The 18,940-nt window shown below is 41.0% G+C and overlaps 1 protein-coding gene across 1 annotated transcript in view; it reads right to left on the reverse strand.

The window, feature by feature from the left end:
• SMARCD2 (SWI/SNF related BAF chromatin remodeling complex subunit D2) overlaps window positions 1-14,306 on the reverse strand; it is a 66,773-nt gene extending 52,467 nt beyond the window's left edge. Inside the window, exon 1 of the mRNA XM_083376282.1 lies at window positions 14,071-14,306. Within this exon, the coding sequence (XP_083232408.1) occupies window positions 14,071-14,253 (183 nt within the window). The 5' untranslated portion in view covers window positions 14,254-14,306. The remainder of the gene's footprint in view (window positions 1-14,070) is intronic.
• Window positions 14,307-18,940: the final 4,634 nt, after the last annotated feature.

Consider the following 18,940-nt stretch of genomic DNA (forward strand, 5'->3'; position numbering starts at 1 on the left):
AATGATTCTGTTGCTCTTTTGGGAAGCATTTGCTACATTCATATTCCATGGGGTGCCTTAGCAATGGAAGACCCTGGGAGGCCTAATGCAGAGGCAGGCTAACCTGCCCCAAGCCTCCCAAGGCCTCCACCACTATCCGAGACACCCCATGCTCCACTTTCTGCCCCGCCCGGGCACCCCCAGGTTCTTCTCCCACCAGGTCCTTGCAGGCCAGGGTTCTACTCAATATACTTAAATTGCAGCACTTGAGAAATTAAACATACAACATACAGCCAAATGACTACCAAGTTGGCAAATACATCAAGAGAAAGCAAAGAGTAGTATCTTTGTATACTGTATGACTCTTGATGCAAAGTTAGGGATTTCATAAAATCTGTTTTTCTTTCTTAAAGAATGAAGAGGATACAAATTATTAAATGCTAACTTCATACAAAGCTACTTATGCTTATTATTCTTGGAAAAATTTAGTCAAAACAATGATATATGAATTTTGTGGTAAGCAAGTATGGTAAGGTTCAATAATAACTAAACAAAGCAATTTTCTGGTAAAGTGATAGCAGATTTAAACTTTTACTTGTCCAATTTTTGTTGTTTTTATTATTTTAAAGTATGTCATTCCATATCTTATTATGGTTTTTATATTATTTTAAATATAAATGTTTTAAATAAATAGATAAATAAAATAACTATCAAATATCTCTCTAAGCCACTGACACTAGAAACGTTTCGTTGATGACAACATAAGTGAACCAGCATTTATTTATTTATTTTATTTATTTTAATTCCATTTATATCCCGCCCTTCTCCGAAGACTCAGGGCGGCTTACAAGCTTAATTGCCAGAATAATTTTCCTTTTAGGGTTTTACAAAATTTCTAGATACAACTAGAAAACCAAAGGCAGCATAGATATAACATAGTGTAGAATACTTGACTATAAGGTGATGTGCTGATAAAAATATTTGTATAAGATGTAAAATATTTGATTCAGGAATAAAACACGTCAATATTATCTTACCAGCTTAATACATCTACACCACTTCATCTTTTAATATCATTAATAGAAATTTTAGAACTGCAAGAGTTCCGTTTTAATTTTAACACTATAGTGATATACAACTTTTGCTAAACTAAGTGTGCCGCATACATCTGTATACCATTTTAGTTTAGTTTAGTTTAGTTTAGTTTAGTTTAGTTTAGTTTAGTTTTATTGGATTTTTTATACCGCCCTTCTCCCGAAGGACTCAGGGCGGTGAACAGGGCATATAATAAAAATACAAAAATACAAAAGTTAAAAAAGAATTAAATTAATGCCCACAATAAAACAATAGAAATATACAAATGATTAAAACCCTAAAATGACTCCCCATCAGGCCAGGCCAGCTTGTTCGAATAAGTGGGTCTTTAACCCGCGCCGGAAGGAGCGGAGATCCGGTGCCATCCGGAGCTCCACCGGCAGTTGATTCCACAGGGCCGGGGCGCCCACAGAGAAGGACCTCCCCCTGGGGGCCACCAGCCGGCATTCTCTGACCGGAGGCACCCTGAGGAGGCCCTCTCTGTGGGAACGCACAGGGCGGAGGGGTGTTGACGCCGGCAGCAGGTGGTCCCCGAGGTATTCCGGACCTATGCCATGTAAGGACTTAAAAACCATCACTAAGACCTTGAACCTCACCCGGAAGACAACTGGTAGCCAATGCAGCTCGCGGAGCAAAGGTGTAACATGGGAGTACCGGGAAACTCCCAAGACAACTCTCGCGGCCGCATTCTGTACCAGTTGGAGCCTCCGAGTGGTCTTCAAGGGAAGCCCCATGTAGAGAGCATTGCAATAGTCAAGACGAGAGGTCACGAGCACATGAGTGACCGTACACAGGGCATCCCGGTCTAGATAGGGCTGCAACTGACGCACCAGGCGAACCTGAGCGAAAGCCCCCCTACTCACGGCTACTATATGATCTTCTAAGGTAAGCCGTGAATCTAGGAGAACTCCCAAGTTGCGCGCCCTATCCACGGGGGGTAAAGACTCACGCCCCATAAAAAGCGATGGAACATTTTGAATGTCCCGGGATGCCGGAATGTATAGCCACTCAGTCTTGTCAGGGTTGAGTTGAAGTCTGTTCCTCCCCATCCAGACCCGAACCGCCTCCAGGCAACGGGACATCACAGCGAGGGCATCACTGGGGTGGTTTGGGGTCAAAATAAAAAGTTGGGTATCATCAGCATATTGATGATACCCAACTCCAAAACCACGAATGATCTCACCCAGCGGTTTCATGTAGATGTTGAACAGGAGAGGCGAGAGGACCGACCCCTGGGGAACTCCACAAACAAGAGACCTAGGGGCCAATCTCTGCCCCCCTGCCAACACCGACTGAGAACGTCCCAGGAGATAGGAGGAGAACCACCGAAGGACCGTGCCTCCCACTCCCAATCCCGAGACGCCGCAGCAGGATACCATGGTCGATGGTATCGAAAGCCGCTGAGAGGTCTAATAGGACTAGGACAGAGGAACATCCCCTATCCCGGGCCCTCCAGAGATCATTCACCAGAGCGACCAATGCCGTCTCCGTGCTGTACCCAGGCCTGAAACCCGATTGGTACGGGTCCAGATAATCCGCTTCATCCAGGACCAGAGGGAGCTGATGCGCCACCACACTCTCAACAACCTTTTCTATTCTCAAATAATCCACACTCCTACAACACATACGATATAACATCTGGCTCTCATCCTAACACAGTGCTACCCTCTCTTGAAAAAATCCAAACTTAATAAATAAACTATTCTGTATATCTAATCATTAAAAAAGGTAAAGGTAAAGGTTCCCCCGCACATGTGTGCTAGTCGTTTTCAACTCTAGGGGCCGGTGCTCATCTCCGTTTCAAAGCTGAAGAGCCAGCGCTTGTCCAAGGACATCTCCGTCGTCATGTGGCCAGCATGACTAGATGCCAAAGGTGCACGGAACGCTGTTACCTTCCCGCCGTAGTGGTCCCTATTTTTCTACTTGCATTTTTATGTGCTTTTGAACTGCTAGGTTGGCAGAAGCTGGGACGAGTAACAGACGCTCACTCTGTTATGCGACACTCGGGATTCATTAAAACAAAGTTATAGGCAAAATGACTAATAATGATATGAGTGTTAATTAAACTGCTGATATCTAAAATTAGTCATTTTAGTTAAATTAGGACAATGATTCCTAATTGGCTCTAAGAAAATATCTATAAATATTGCACTGAAACTCCTTAAAATAGGAGATATCCACCATACATATTATCTAAAAGAATATGTCTTTTGTTCTAACAATATTGTTTTTGCTTTAAGTAAATATAATTGACGTATTAATTTATTGCACTCATTGTTGTGGTTGATAGCTGCAAAGTCATGTCTGACCCATCGTGACCCCATGGACAATGTTCCGCCAGGCCTTCCTGTCCTCTACCATCTTCTGGAGTCCATTTAAGCTCAAGCCTACTGCTTCAGTGTCTCCATCCAGCCACCTCATTCTCTGTCATCCCATGCTTCTCTTGCCCTCAATCTTTCCCAGCATTAGGCTCTTCTCCAGTGAGTCCTTCCTTCTCATTAGGTGGCCAAAGTATTTGAGTTTCAACTTCAGGATCTGGCCTTCTAAAGAGCAGTCAGGGTTGATCTCCTCTACAACTGAACGGCTTGATCGCCTTGCAGTCCAAGGGACTCGCAGGAGTCTTCTCCAGCACCATAGTTCAAAGGTCTCAATTCTTTGGCACTCAGCCTTTCTTATGGTCCAACTTTCACTGCCATACATTGCAAGTGGGAAGACCATAGCCATGACTATATGCACTTTTGTTGACAGAGTGATATCTCTGCTTTTTAGTGTGCTGTCTAGATTTGCCATGGCATCCCAGGAGCAAGCGTCTTTTAATTTCTTGGCTGCAGTCCTCATCTGCAGTGATCTTGGAGCCCAGGAAAATAAAATCTGTCACTACCTCCATTTCTTCCCATCTCTTTGCCAGGAATTGAGAGGGCCGGATGCCATGATCTTGGTTTTCTTAATGTTAAGTTTCAACCCAAGTTTTGCACTCTCCTTCTTCAGAAGAGGCTCTTTAGTTCTTCTTCACTTTCTGCTGTTAGAGTGGTATCAGCTGCAAATCTTAGGTTGTTAATATTTCTCCCGGCAATCTTAATTCCAACTTTTGATTCATCTAGCCCTGCCTTTCCCATGATGTGCTCTGCATATAAGTTAAATAGGCAAGGTGACAGTATACAGCCTTGACAGACTCCTTTCCCAATTTTTAACCAATCAGTGGTTCCGTGTCCAGTTCTCACTGTTGTTTCTTGACTCACATATAGGTTTCTCAAGAGACAAATAAGATGGTCTGGTACTCCCATCTCTTTAAGAACTTGCCACAGTTTGTTGTGATCCACACAATCAAAGGCTTTAGCATAGTCAATGAAGCAGAAGTAGATGTTTTTCTGGAACTCCCTAGCTTTCTCCATGATCCAGCATATGTTGGCAATTTTATCTCTAGTTCCTCTGCCTCTTTGAAATCCTCCCTGTACTTCGGGTAGTTCTTGATCCACACACTGCTGGAGTATAGCTTGTAGGATTTTAAGCATAACTTTACTAGCATGTGAAATGAGTGCAATGGTGAGATAGTTTGAACATTCTTTGGAATTGGAATGTAAACTGATCTTTTCCAATCCTATGGCCACTGTTGAGTTTTCCAAATTTGCTGGCAAATTGAGTGTAGCACTTTTACTGCATTGTCTTTTAAGATTTTGAATAGTTCAGCTGGAATACTGTCACCTCCACTAGGTTTGTTGTTGCTCAGTTTTTCTAAGGCCCACTTCACTTCACATTCTAGGATGTCTGGCTGAAGGTCAGTGACCAACTCATTGTGATTATCATGGATGTTAAGCTCATTCTTGTATAGTTATTCTGTGCAATTTTGCCACCTCTTCTTAATCTCTTCTGCCTCTGTTAGGTCCCTGCCATTTTGGTCCTTTATCATGTCCATTTTTGCATGAAACATTCCCTTCATCTCTCTAATTTTTTTGAAGAAATCTCTGGTCGTCCCTATTCCATTGTTTTCTTTTATTTCTTTGCACTGTTCATTTAACAAGGCATTCTTATCTCTTCTAGCTATTCTCTGGAATTCTGCATTCAATTGGCCGTATCTTTCTTTTTCTCCCTTCCCTTTCACTTCCCTCCTTTCCTCAGCTATTTGCAAAGCTTCCTCAGACAGCCATTTTGCTTTCTTGCATTTTTTTTTCTTTGGGATGGTTTTAGTTGTTACTTCTTGTACAATGTTGTGAACCTCTGTCCATAGTTCTTCAGGCACTCTGTCTATCAGATCTAATTCCTTAAATCTATTTGTCACCTCTACTGTATATTCAACAGGGATATGATTTCATTCATACCTGAGTGGCCTAGTGCTTTTCCCTACTTTCTTCAGTTTAAGCCTAAACTTTGCAACAAGAAGCTCACAGTCTGAGCCACAGTCAGCTCCTGGTCTTGTTTTTACTGACTGTATAGAGCTTCTCCATCTTTGGCTGCAGAGCACATAGTCAATCTGACTGTGTTGACCGTCTGGTGATGTCCATGTGTAGAGCCGTCTCTTGGGATGTTGGAAAAGAGTGTTTGCTATGACCATCGTATTCTCTTGACAAAATTCTATCAGCCTGTGCCCTGCTTCATTTTGTACTCCAAGGCCAAACTTGCCTGTTATTCCGGTTATCTTTTGGCTTCCTTCTTTAGCATTCCAATCCCCCATGATGATAAGCACATCAGTTTTTGGTGTTAGTTCTATAAGGTGCTTTAGGGCTTCGTAGAACCGGTCAATTTCATCCTCTTCAGCACCGGTGGTTGGGGCATAGACTTGGACTACTGTGATATTGAATGGTTTGCCTTGGATTCGAACTGAGATCATTCTGTCATGTTGTGGATTGTATCCCAGTATTGCTTTTCCTACTCTTTTATTGACTATGAAGGCTACTCCATTTCTTCTGAAGGATTCTTGCCTGCAGTAGTATACCTGATGGTCATCTGAATTAAATTCACCCATTCCTGTCCATTTTAGTTCGCTGATCCCTAAGATGTTGATGTTCAGTCTTGTCATCTCGTTTGACCACGTCCAGCTTGCTTTGATTCATGGATCTTACATTCCAGGTTCCTATGGAGAAAAAATCTTTACAGCATCGGACTTTCCTTTCACCACCACATACATCCACAGCTGAGCGTCCTTTCATCTTTGGCCCAGTCGCTTCATTCTTTCTGGCACTACTAGTACTAGCCCTCTGCTCTTCCCCAGTAGCATATTGGACACCTTCCAACCTGAGGGGCTCATCTTCCAGCGTCATATCATTTTGCCTTCTGGTACTGTTCATAGGGTTTTCATGGCAAAGATACTGGAGTGGGTTGCCATTTCCTTCTCCAGTGGATCACGTTCTGTCAGAACTCTCTGATATGACCTGTCCATCTTGGGTGGCCCTGCATGGCATAGCTCATAGCTTCATTGAATTATGTAAGCCCCTTCACCACGACAAGGCAGTAATCCATGAAGGGGATTGCACTCATACAGTTATTTCTTTTACCATTAGATGTTAGCTAAGTGATGTTCAGTTTGAAAGCTTCCATATCCCTCAACAGAAAACATTGATTCACTGAATAAAATTGTGTGTTTTATCTGTTAAGTATTTTGAACTCAAATGCAACATCTTTTATCTTCACATTTCTGACAAAATAAAAAAGGAAGAAATGTTAATGTTCTACATTAACTCAGCTTTTTAGCTAAAATGCAAAACATAACAGTCAGTATCAGAGGCTTGCATAAAACCACCCAGCAGGTTCATCATTGCTAAAGCTGCTGCATTTGGCTGCTGCTGTTTCCTGCTTCCTCACTACAGAACCACCAAGGGAAGTGAAGAAACGTGCAGGGGTGCAGCCTCTTACTGCTAAAACATTCATGTTTCCTTCATCTGCAGAACAAAACAAATAATCCTTACTTGTGGGATATGTAGCATTTACAACATGTATGTCTTCCAGAGAAATACTATAAAACCAATGCTATAAAAATTATTTTGCAATGCCATTAGCATGAAGAAAGAGTTTGAAACATACTAGAACATAAAAGATTTTATTACCAAACTTTTCTCTAGTTGTATCAACAACAATAGAATTGGATAATCAAATATCCCATTCTGCTTTCAAAATGCAAGACCTCATTAAATGATTACCTATCTTGAAATTTATCACATTTTCCTGGTAAACATTTTTTAAAGATCTGTAACATAGGATGCAGGTGAGAACCACATATAATTGGTTATTTGTCTATATTCCCAGGATACATACCAGCGGGCTTCCAAATTCTGGACTTTTTTCTAATTCTCAGCTCAACAATCAACAAGACACTTCAGAAAAAGCCCCGATATAGTACATATTGTACCATGTTACAATGCTCTTTTTAAGTCCAACACTGAAACCCAGCAAAATCAAACAGAAAGAACCTTGAACCAAAAAAGATAATTTCACTTCTAACAACACTGTGTCAAAAATTAATTCCATAAAGTCTGTGTTTGGTATAATTTAAATATGATTTATCAAGATGTGAAGTAGTTTAAATTTCCACATTCTCTCTAACAGGATTGCTAATTCAAAAACGTCTCCATCCATGACTTTTAATTAACCACAACTTGTCAAATTATCCAATATTTACACAGGGACGGTGAAATATATTTCACATTAAGCTATGAGTTGATCATCATTATTTACTTTAAAAAAATCACATTATACACACATCATGCAATGCAAAACCAAGCCACTACATTTTGACTTTACATACTATATGAACCAGGCCTATAATTTATCATACCATATTTTACAAAAAGTAATTCAATTATTTCAATTAACTCAGCAAGTTCTGATTAATCAGAGCAGAAAGGGAAGTTTCTGAATTCTTCTAACTGCTTCAGAAAAAAGGGGGGGACTGAAAAGAGTCTACAGTCATTTCAACTATGATCAGTGTTTTTTTTTTTTGTTAAAAAAAAGATGCTGGAACTCACACACATCATACAACCCGCCCTGTCTACCCTACAAGGTTCCATCCAAAAAAGGTCCTGGAACTCCATTCTGGGCGTTCTATGACCAAAAAAAGCCCTATGATAAATAAACAAGCATTATTAGCATGTCTGATCACACAATCCTGCTATTAAACAGTGCATTCTATAAGATTCTGCTTGTTATTATGAAATAAACTTCTATAGTTTTTAATTTTATGGTTTGAGTTAATAATCTACCTTTGCAAGTCTTCCATAATTTGGCAACTTTATTTTATATTTTAGTTAGAATTTACTGAGTTGTATGACCCCTATCTTTTTTATATGATCTAGGAATTCTTGTTCCATTTAATCTGACATAATCCTTCAATAAAACATTTCAATTTTCTTTTTTTTCTTTTATTTTCTTATGCAAGAAGCAGAACTTTAATTATGTCTTTTTAAATACCCGTGATTCCTTTTTATTATGGTTGGCAATTTATAAAATCTAGGGTTGTATAGAAATCTAAATTAAAATCCAAAAAGTGATTTGGAGATTATGGGGACATACAATTAGCTTCTTAAAGAACTGCATCTTTCCCCAGAACTGAGTGACTATCTCCACAGTTTCATCTCAATCTTGGAAAAAGATTTGTTTAATAAAAAGATTCCCAGCAGATGCTATGTGCATGCCCATATGAGCAACATTAATTAATACTGTGCAGAAATTAAATCCAGGTCTTTACACAGCTGTAGCAAATTTTTATATTTGGAAGAATAAAGGTATTAATTTAATTGCTTAGTTACAAATGTGTTTTTCATTTGTCTATATATTGACATACATTTTATAAGTCTTACAGAATTAACCAAGCTTAAACTACACTATGTATTACATATGAATTTATATTTTTAATTCCAATAGAAATAAGCATAAGTTTTCTACAAACTTATTTTCAAATAATTTTCCTCTCCCTAACTTTATCAAAAAAGACAGATGAAGCTTACTGGCATTTCCTACATTCTTTTATTATACTTATATTATATTCTTTTTCAAGAGTATATTGGAATGATTTGACCTATATTAATGATACATTATTTTGCTGTAACTAACATTAAAAAATGTTATAGAAATGTTCTTCTTTTTTCTATTCCATATTTTCTTTAGATTCAAACTTGCTTTAACCTAAAACTTATTCATCTTTGGAAAAATGTCAAACACTATGCATGTATTGCTAACGTTTAAGATGCAGTTGTTCTTCAAAAAATAGGCTTTAAATTAATAGCCATGGAAATCAAACTGCCATCACTTCTGTTCTTGTTTTCTAAAAGAGCATACAACCTAGTCAGTTTATTGGATAAAGTGAAACAAAGACCTTATCAACTAGAACAAAAAGGTAATATTGTATTATGGCAATTTCACCCAAGTAAAAAGATGTCATACTTTTAGTAATTTAAATTTATCTAAATGTAGAAGAGGTAAATTGTGCAAACAATGTTTAAACATATGCATGAAAATAATTTACACAATATGGGCAAACATGCAGTAAGGTAAATATTAATTTATATTAAAATTTTAATTTGCTAAGCTTGACTTCAAATTCAATTTGCTCTTCCTAATTTATAACAGTAACTTTTTAATGGCTTAATATGAGGCCAACATGTTGGCTGCTTCCAAAAGCACTTGCATTTTAATGGAATCTGTGACGGAAGTAAAATTCATAACCTATCTTTTTTGAAAGGTGAAGAATATAGCTTTAAATAAACATTTCTGGAATATTCTAATTATTGATAAAAGAACCAGAATTTTTAGTAATACTAAATAGCTTCATCTTTTTAAAAATGTTTAAATGATATAAACTGATTTGACATTAGAGCTGATTTATCAAAAATGTATTTAGAATGCGTTCGACTCCCCAAAGAATGTACTTGGAAAGAAAGATATGAGATTTTCTTTGATGAAGGTGTTCATTGATCCATGTAATATGGTCCTACCATCCTTTGGTACTTTTGGGGAGTGGCCTTTTTACCTTTATGGAGAAATTTTAAATGTTAAAAATGTTAATGTGATTTTAAATTATACACTAAAGTTTTATAAACTGTTCAGCAAGAATTATATTTTTATAGTAGCATACATGGCTGATGGCTAGAAGAATTATACTGAGAAATTGGAATGTATAATAATATTTTGTAATTGATTACATTATAATACCATACATACCTACAAATAAATCAGAGACATTTAATATAAGGTATGTTGTTAGAAAGTTGAAATATTTGCTATTTGTTGGAGAGTTGAAATATTTGCTATTTCAACTTTTTTATTTTATACAGTATTTTACTACTTGGCCACAGCTGATTATATTTTTAAAGTTTTTTGAATTGCTTGAAGCCAATTTATGAAAAAGTAATATGTAACATAGCAGTGCAATGTTTTCGTTTTAAAGGCAAAACTGCTTCAGTGTGCATAAGGCCCAAATGTAACACTTATCTGCAATTCCTTAAACCAAATGTGACTTTTCCTAGGTTCCATAACAACTTGAATCTGGGAAAAGAAGGCTGCTTTAAAAGTTACAGATGGATGCCACATTCTCCACATGCTCCAAAGTACTGTTCTGTTTATGAATCCAAATCACACCCCAACTGTAATATATAAACTACATAATTAAATGAATCTACATTTTGCAAGAAATGCCCCATTAGAAATGTATACAATATATAGTCAACCAGGTGTGTAAAGAATCATGTAAGCAGCTTACTTCCTACACCTACCCAGGTGTTGGAGCTGAGTCACATGGCAGATTATTTTTTTAAGTTCCTGTGAAAATTCTAAATGTAACAATTGGTCTGTGTTTAGTTTGGTGGTTCAGAAACTATACCAACTTAATGTACATTAATCTTACTTTTTGAAAATCACATATTTAAGAGTTGCCGGAACTGCAAGATGGGCAGCAAATAAAATTGATAAATAAAATAAATCAAAATAAACCATGGAGAAAATATTGCTTTCCAATGTTGGCATGGCTATGACAAAAATTGGGAGGAGAGGGTTTACTCAAATTATTTTTAAATGGCTTATAAAATATATTCTATGGATATTCTTCAAATCAATATCATTTTTATTTCATTGATGAATATAAAATATCGCCAATAAATTATTATCCCAAAAAGGGTAAGCACTTAAGGTGTCAGAAATCTCCTATACTACAATGCCTTAGGGAGTGTACTTCTTGTTGTTAGTTGCGAAGTCGTGTCCGACCTATCGCAACCCCATGGACAACGTTCCTGCAGGCTTTCCTGTCCTCTACCATCTTCTGGAGTCCATTTAACCTCACACCTACTGCTTCACTGACTCCATCCAGCAGCCTCATTCTCTGTCATCCCTTTCTTCTATTGCCCTCAATCTTTTCCAGCATTAGGCTCTTCTCCAGTGAGTCCTTCCTTCTCATTAGGTGGCCAGTTTCAACTTCAGGATCTAGCCTTCTAAAGAGCAGTTGATTTCCTCTAGGACTGACCGTTTTCCTCGCCTTGCAGTCCAAGGGACTCGCAGGAGTCTTCTCCAGCACCATAGTTCAAAGGCCTCAATTCTTTGGTGCTCAGCCTTTCTTATGGTTCAACTTTCACAGCCATACATAGCAACTGGGAAGACCATGGCCTTGACTATATGCACTTTTGTTGGCAGGGTGATGTCTCTGCTTTTTAGTGTGCTGTTTAGGTTTGCCATGGCTTTCCTCCCCAGGAGCAAGCTTCTTTTAATTTCTTGGCTGCAGTCCCCGTCTGCGGTGATCTTGGAGCCCAGGAAAATAAAATCTGTCACTACCTCCATTTCTTCCCCATCTATTTGCCAGGAATTGAGAGGGCCATGATCTTGGTTTTCTTAATGTTAAGTTTCAAGCCAACTTTTGCACTCTCCTTCTTCACCCGCAACAAGGGGCTCTTTAGTTCCTCTTCACTTTCTGCCATTAGAGTGGTATCATCTGCATATCTTAGGTTGTTGATATTTCTCCCGGCAATCTTAATTCCAACTTTTGATTCATCTAGCCCTGCCTTTCTCATGATGTGCTCTACATATAAGTTAAATAGGCAGGGCGACAGTATACAGCCTTGCCGGACTCCTGGAACTCCCATCTCTTTAAGAACTTGCCACATTTTGTTGTGATCCACACAATCAAAGGCTTTAGCATAGTCAATGAAGCAGAAGTAGATTTTTTTCTGGAACTCCCTAGCTTTCTCCATGATCCAGTGTATGTTGGCAATTTGATCTCTAGTTCCTCTGCCTCTTCAAAATCCTGCCTGTACTTCTGGTAGTTCTCAATCCACATACTGCTGGAGTTTAGCTTGTAGGGTTTGAAGCATAGCTTTACTAGCAAGTGAAATGAGTGCAATGGTGCGATAGGGAGTGTACTAACATTACTTTAAATCACCAGTAGTCTGCAAGTCCTTTTGAATCATTGCTATATTTTCCTTCATTCCTTACATTCAAACTAGAAGTGTATTATCTGGATACTCAAATACTGCTAAAGACTCAATTCTTCTAATATACACTCTTGTATAATCAAAAGTCCTAGAGTATGGGAAAATTCCTTTCCAATAAAATACACGAGCCAAAATATATACACTCAAGTTTCATGGGAAATATTTCAGATCCTTCTTTAAGTAAAACGTTGCTTGTTTTCATATTCTCCATCTTTTTAATATCCCTTAATATCCAACTTCTTATTAAAGAAAAATCCATGTGATTCTAGCTAAAGTTCCAAACATGCTGATAGCAAATGATATGAAAATTTATTACATAATGTCTATGTCACTATCTCAAAACAATATAAAAATGAAGCACAATTTGATTCAAGCAAAATTAAAGTAGACATTAAAGTAGCACATTAATTAAAAAGATGATGTTCAAGAGAAATGGAAAACAATGTAATCATTCAGCCTTAACTTTCAGGCAAGGAAGGACTGAGGGGAGAAATCTGCAAAAGACTTCTTAGATATATATATTACCTTTAAAAACCAAGAATTTGTTTTCCAATTGCAAAACATTTCAAGCCTCACAGAATTCAATCACCACAAAATCACTGTAAGGTTGCAATCCTACACATACTTATTAGAATGGAATAACTTACTCCATTAAACATAGAAGAAATTTCTCCTGAATACCCATAAACAGTATTACACAAACAGACCTATAATTTGCAGTGCAAACTCCACCTCCTCTTGCCACAACCATAGGCCTAAGACAGACCAGATGGCACATGAAAGCCAATATTTAACTGTCTTTCACTGCCCCATTAGAGTACATCTAATTATTCAGATCTTAAGGCTTCCTCAAAAACATAAGGAAACATTAAATATTTAAATTAGTAAAAATTACCAATATTTGTCAAAGTAAAATAAAAAATAAACCCATATAAATTATACTAGCCTAACTAAAATTTTGTGGATTCTTTTATTGTTCTGTTGTTTTTTAAATTGTTTTAATTGCTTTATAATTTTAGAACTGTAAACCTACTACTGAGAAGTGACTATAGAAATCAAATAAATAAAATAATATTTAATACATAATTTATTAAAAATTTAATAATTTTGTACTTAGATTTTGACCATTACAAAATAAGTTGTTTCACCTTTTCGACCCTTCAGCAATTTCTAATAATAAGCAACCCAAGAAACTGAAATGCTGCTGTCTCTGATGTCTCTATTTTCCGCAAACACAATTTCTTCATCCCACCTAACATATGTCGCTTATTCTCACTCATATGTTCAATTTCTTTAAAATACTGAAAAGATGCCCATAAAATTTTTCCTAATAGATATTGTCGCCCCTGCTACAGCTGCCAGTCTCTTCACTTGTCCCCAAACTGTGAAAGCCTCCAGAGTGACTTTTCTCAATGTAACGACCTGCACGACTATAACTCTTATTGTTCCCAGTTCGCGGATGATGGGAATCATAGCTCTGTAAATTCAGAGGACTCCGGTCGGGGTCGAGAAACTGCCTATATCTTCGGCGCCACTGCTTCCGCACTTTTCCCGAACTGACAACACATGCACACGTGCGCGCCTCCCCACTTACTTGGAACTGAGCTCCGTGGCCCATGGGCCGATACGATCCAGCCCCAGCAGGACTTGGTCCTCGCAGAAGCCCGCTTCCAGGTGCTGGGACGGCAGGCGAAGGGACGCCCGCTGCCACTGAGACTGCCGCCGATGGTCCCTCCGGGGGCGGCGGAGTCAGGGGAAACCCGCCGCGTCCGGCCATAGGAGCTGGAGGCTGAAGGCAGCTGAATATACCTCAAGCGCGTCCGAGAGAAGGAAACAGCGCTGCCTGATAGACGGAGAGGGCAGTTCAGTACATGCCACGGACTCCTCCTCTGGGACCGCCCCTCTCAACCGCCTGAGCCCAGCCTGGCCCTGCGGCGGGTAAAAGTGGGGGGAGGAGGAGAAGGTGGAGACAAACAAGCGCCTCTCAGGGCCGTGCGACGAGCCATTGCCGCCGCTCTGAGGCGCCAAAGAACAGCCTTGGGAACCGACATACGATCTGGTCACGAGGGAGAGCTGCACGCGCGGTCGCTGCCACCTCGCCCCGGACCCAGCGCGTGAGCTCCTTGCCTGGAGTTTTGCGCCTCAGTGTCCTTTTCCTGGGGAAGGGGGAGAAGAGTTTTCTTTCCGTGAAATTAGAAGAGAATGTTTGGGGGAAATGTGGAATCAATCTTTTACATAAGGCATTAATAGGGCGGTATTACAGTGCCACAGGGATGGTAGTTCTTGAGCCGGTGAAACAGTTTGCTACGAAGAGTTCGCATTTGCGGCTCAGGGCCCTATTCTGCCTCAAAAAGAAAAAGAAAAGCCAGCAAACGTGTTGCTCTGTGCTTTTCATACTTTTGTTAAAACAAAATGGTTTATTATGGTTTATTCTCTCGATGATGTCCGTTCCCACTAAGCATCACCCATCATAAAAACCAGCAACAGTCTGTTATTAATATCTGTGGCATGCACCTTAAGGATTTCAAGTGATACTTTCATTCGTGGGTTTCTCCATCTTTCAAATGGCCTAAACTTCAGAAATACAGGGACACTCCACTCCTGTGACCTGCTGTTGTCTTTGCAGGAGAAGAAAGAAAGAGAACTTTTCTGATGCATCAAGCTGGAGTTAAAGGGGGAGCCATCAATAATGAGAGAGCTTCATGTTCTGCTAACAATATTGCTGGGGTAACAATGCTGATGACAAGTGACCAGCAACACTTGTAAATACCCTGCGGGGAGCAGCAAAATTGAGTTGGAGTAGGCAGAATGGCACAATCTTCTCTGGAACATAAAATATGGCCATATGAAGTGCCTTTTCAACAGAAGCAGCAAAAGAACTATGATGGTCTCATTGGAGACAGACTCATCAACACAAAGCTGGCAGAACCCAGCTCTTTTCTCAGGTTTAAATTAGCTTTTTCTTTCTCCCTATCTTCATCCTCCTTCAAAAGGTTGCTAAACCCTAGTATATTATTAACCTTGAATATCTTCCAACTTCCAATTTATTTAATAGGCTTGTATACAGTGTTATGTATGCAGGCACCTGCATAGCAACAGCCACCAGGGGGCGTTGGCCTGGACGGTTTCGGCAGGAAACCCAGTTTCGGCGGGAAACCTAGGGCCAACCCCATTGGCTGTCCGCTTACCTGGCTAGGTATTTAAGGAAGCCAGGTAGCCCTCATTCCCCAGTTCACTACCACCCTCCAATAAATAAGAGCTGAACTCACACACCGGCTGGCGTCTCTTCCTTGCGTCGGACCCACTACACAATAGTGGCGACGAAGGTGGGATTGCTGCCGACCAAGAGCTGAAGTCACTGGGGAAACGCTCCGTGAGCTGAAGGGAAAGGCATTTTTCCTTTCTTCTCCCCCCCACGACCGCCAGCCGACTGGACCACGCTGGTCACCGCATCCGCAACCGAGACTGCACAACGCACCAAGCCGCAACCACCCGCATGGCAAGAGCCGGTCAACCCCACGGGTTCGACACCCGCCACCCCGAGACCTGGGCCCGTTACCTGGCTCACGTTGAACTGTACATGCGGTTCAATCAGATATCAGAGGACAGTGCGAAGGCGGCCACCCTGCTTTGCATCAGGGGGCCAGCGCTGTTGGAGATCGATGCAAACCTGTTCGCCCAGGAAGCCATCAACAGTGTCGCGTACCGGGACCTCGTGGCCAGGCTCAACGCACACTTCAAGCCCCGGCGCTCCAAGGTAGCCGCGCGGTCGCAATTCGAAAAAAGGGACCAGTGCCCTGACGAGATCGGTGCCGACTTCCTCGCCGTCCTACGAGAAGCCACCGTCGCCTGCAGGTTCTTGAATGAGGAGCGGCTACGGGACCGGCTGATCTGCAGCCTACGAGACAGGCGGCTGCAAGAGCGCCTGTTCGAGAGAGAGGAGGTTTCGCTCCAGGAAGCCGAGGACGCCATCCTAGCCCCTGAAGCGGCCTGCGGGGCCGTCCAAGCATGCCAGGAAACCAGGTCCGTCAGCCAGGCGACCAACATCCACCGGCAAAGCGCCACAGAGGAGGACGACCAGAGCATTGACCTCCTCCAGCGGAAGTCAACCCCCGACCAGCGAGCCAGACGCCCAGACAAGCCAAGGCCTCCCAGCAATGCCGCCAACCCTCAGAGGTGCGCAGGGTGTGGTGGGAACCAAGTGCGCAGCCTCTGCAAGTTCCGGTCCGCCATGTGTCAGGCCTGCAAGAAAACAGGCCACATAGCTGCGGTCTGTCGTAGCCGCCACCCCCGAGAGGAGATCCATGAGCTGCAACCGCAGGAACCGCCGTTCGAAGATACTGGGGCCCCGACCAAAATGCAAATTGGCTATGTTGAGAGCCGGCTGGCCATTAACCACACGGGTAGCTGCTGGCTACTCAAACCCAAAATTAGACTAACAATCCACTTGCAAGGCGTCCCTTGCAGCATGGAGCTTGACTCCGGATCAGCAGTCTCAATCATTTCAGACAAGACCCTTAACTACATAACTAGCCGGAGCAAGCAGCAGATTAAATTATGGCCTACCAAATTAACTCTGACCGATTTTCAGAATGTGCCGGTCAAGGTAAAGGGGGAAGCCACCGTTTCGGTGGGGTTTAAGGGTCGCAAAGGGCACCTGGACGTTGTAGTGGTAGAGGGCCGAAGAGCCAGCCTGGTCGGGCTAGACTGGTTTGAGGCCCTGGGAATCACAGTCTCCGGGATCCATCGGATCCAGGGGGACTCCGTCGAGGCCGTCTGCAGGGAGTTCGCAGACGTCTTCGACGGGTCGTTGGGCAGGTACACAGGGCCCCCATATCGTTCAAGCTCAACTCGAACGTTCCCCCCATTAGGGTTCAGCCGCGGCGAGTTCCCTTCGCGCTCAAACACAAAATCGAGTGCGAACTGGATAAGCTAGTGGCCCAACGGATCTTAGAGCCTGTAGATGGGGGGGAGTTGGAAACCCCTATCATAACCCCCCTCAAATCCAACAGGGAAATAAGGATCTGCGCTGACTATAAGTGCTCGGTGAACCGCGCCCTGAACCCGCACGCTTACCCGATCCCCACTGTCAGCCACGTTCTTGCTTCCCTCCAAGGCGTTGCCATCTTTGCAAGGCTTGATCTTGCGCAGGCGTACCAGCAACTCACGGTTTCTAGGGCAACAGCTGACATTCAAACAATAGTAACACACAGGGGGCGTTCCGGGTGAACAGGCTGCAGTTTGGAGTCAGTGTTGCTCCTGGCATCTTCCAGGGGGTTACACCTCTGCTCCGTGAGCTGCATTGGCTGCCAGTTGTCTTCCAGGTGAGATTCAAGATACTGGTAATGGTGTTCAAGGCCCTACATGGCATGGGTCCGGAGTACCTTAGGGAGCACCTGCTGCCGGCATCAACTTCCCTCCGCCCTGTGCATTCCCACAGAGAGGGCCTCCTCAGGGTGCCACCGATCAGAGAATGTCGTTTGGTGGCCCCCAGGGGGAGGTCCTTCTCTGTGGGCGCCCCGGATTTATGGAATCAGTTGCTGGTGGAGCTCCGGATGGCGCCCGACCTTCGCTCCTTCCGGCTCGATCTGAAGACGCATTTATTTGAACAAGCCGGCTTGGCCTGATGGGGGATGGGTTGGGTTTTTATTGTCATTTTAATATATGTATTTACTGTTTTTTAGCTTGGGCATATGTTTAATTCTTTTTTTATCTTTTGTATTTTTTGTATTTTTATATGGTTGCCCTGTTCACCGCCCTGAGTCCTCCGGGAGAAGGGCGGTATATAAATAAAATTATTATTATTATTATTATTATTATTATTATTATTATTATTATTATTATTATTATTATTATTATTATTATTGTTATTGTTATTATTATTATTTATTATTTATTATTATTATTATTCATCTGCTTCTGTCTTTTGGAAGGTAAAATTAGATAACAAAATAATCTATTTCCTATATTAACATCTCTGCAATGAAATCAATGAAGGTAACAGGAAAGAAATGAGAAACATTTTTCTCAATGTAATATGTCTAATTTAGCTGATGCTAGAAAAAAATAGTATCTTTTGTACATACCCTTGAAAACTATTTTGAATCTAACCATCTATTACAACTAAACCACTTTTAATTAAACAATTCTTAAGAATGAAATATTCTTAATTTGGACTTTACTTTTACTGTTTGGACTGTTGTGTGTTTTGAAAAATAGATTATTTAGAATCTAGTTATGTTCACTTCAGTCTTTAAATAATTAAACTAGTATATACATAACTATATGATGTTTTCCATGGTGAGCTTAACATCAATAAGAACATTTATTAAAAAAGCTAAAATAATTTCTGGTGGTATTATCTGTACATTAAAATTTTGTTTAGTCACAATCTTTCACTTTTCACATTCTGGAAAAGCAATGGTCATGTATCCTAGCAAAAGATGTTACATATGTGCATAGGC

The sequence above is a fragment of the Vipera ursinii genome, assembly GCF_947247035.1.
Source record: "Vipera ursinii genome assembly, chromosome: Z".
Lineage (NCBI taxonomy): Eukaryota > Metazoa > Chordata > Lepidosauria > Squamata > Viperidae > Vipera > Vipera ursinii.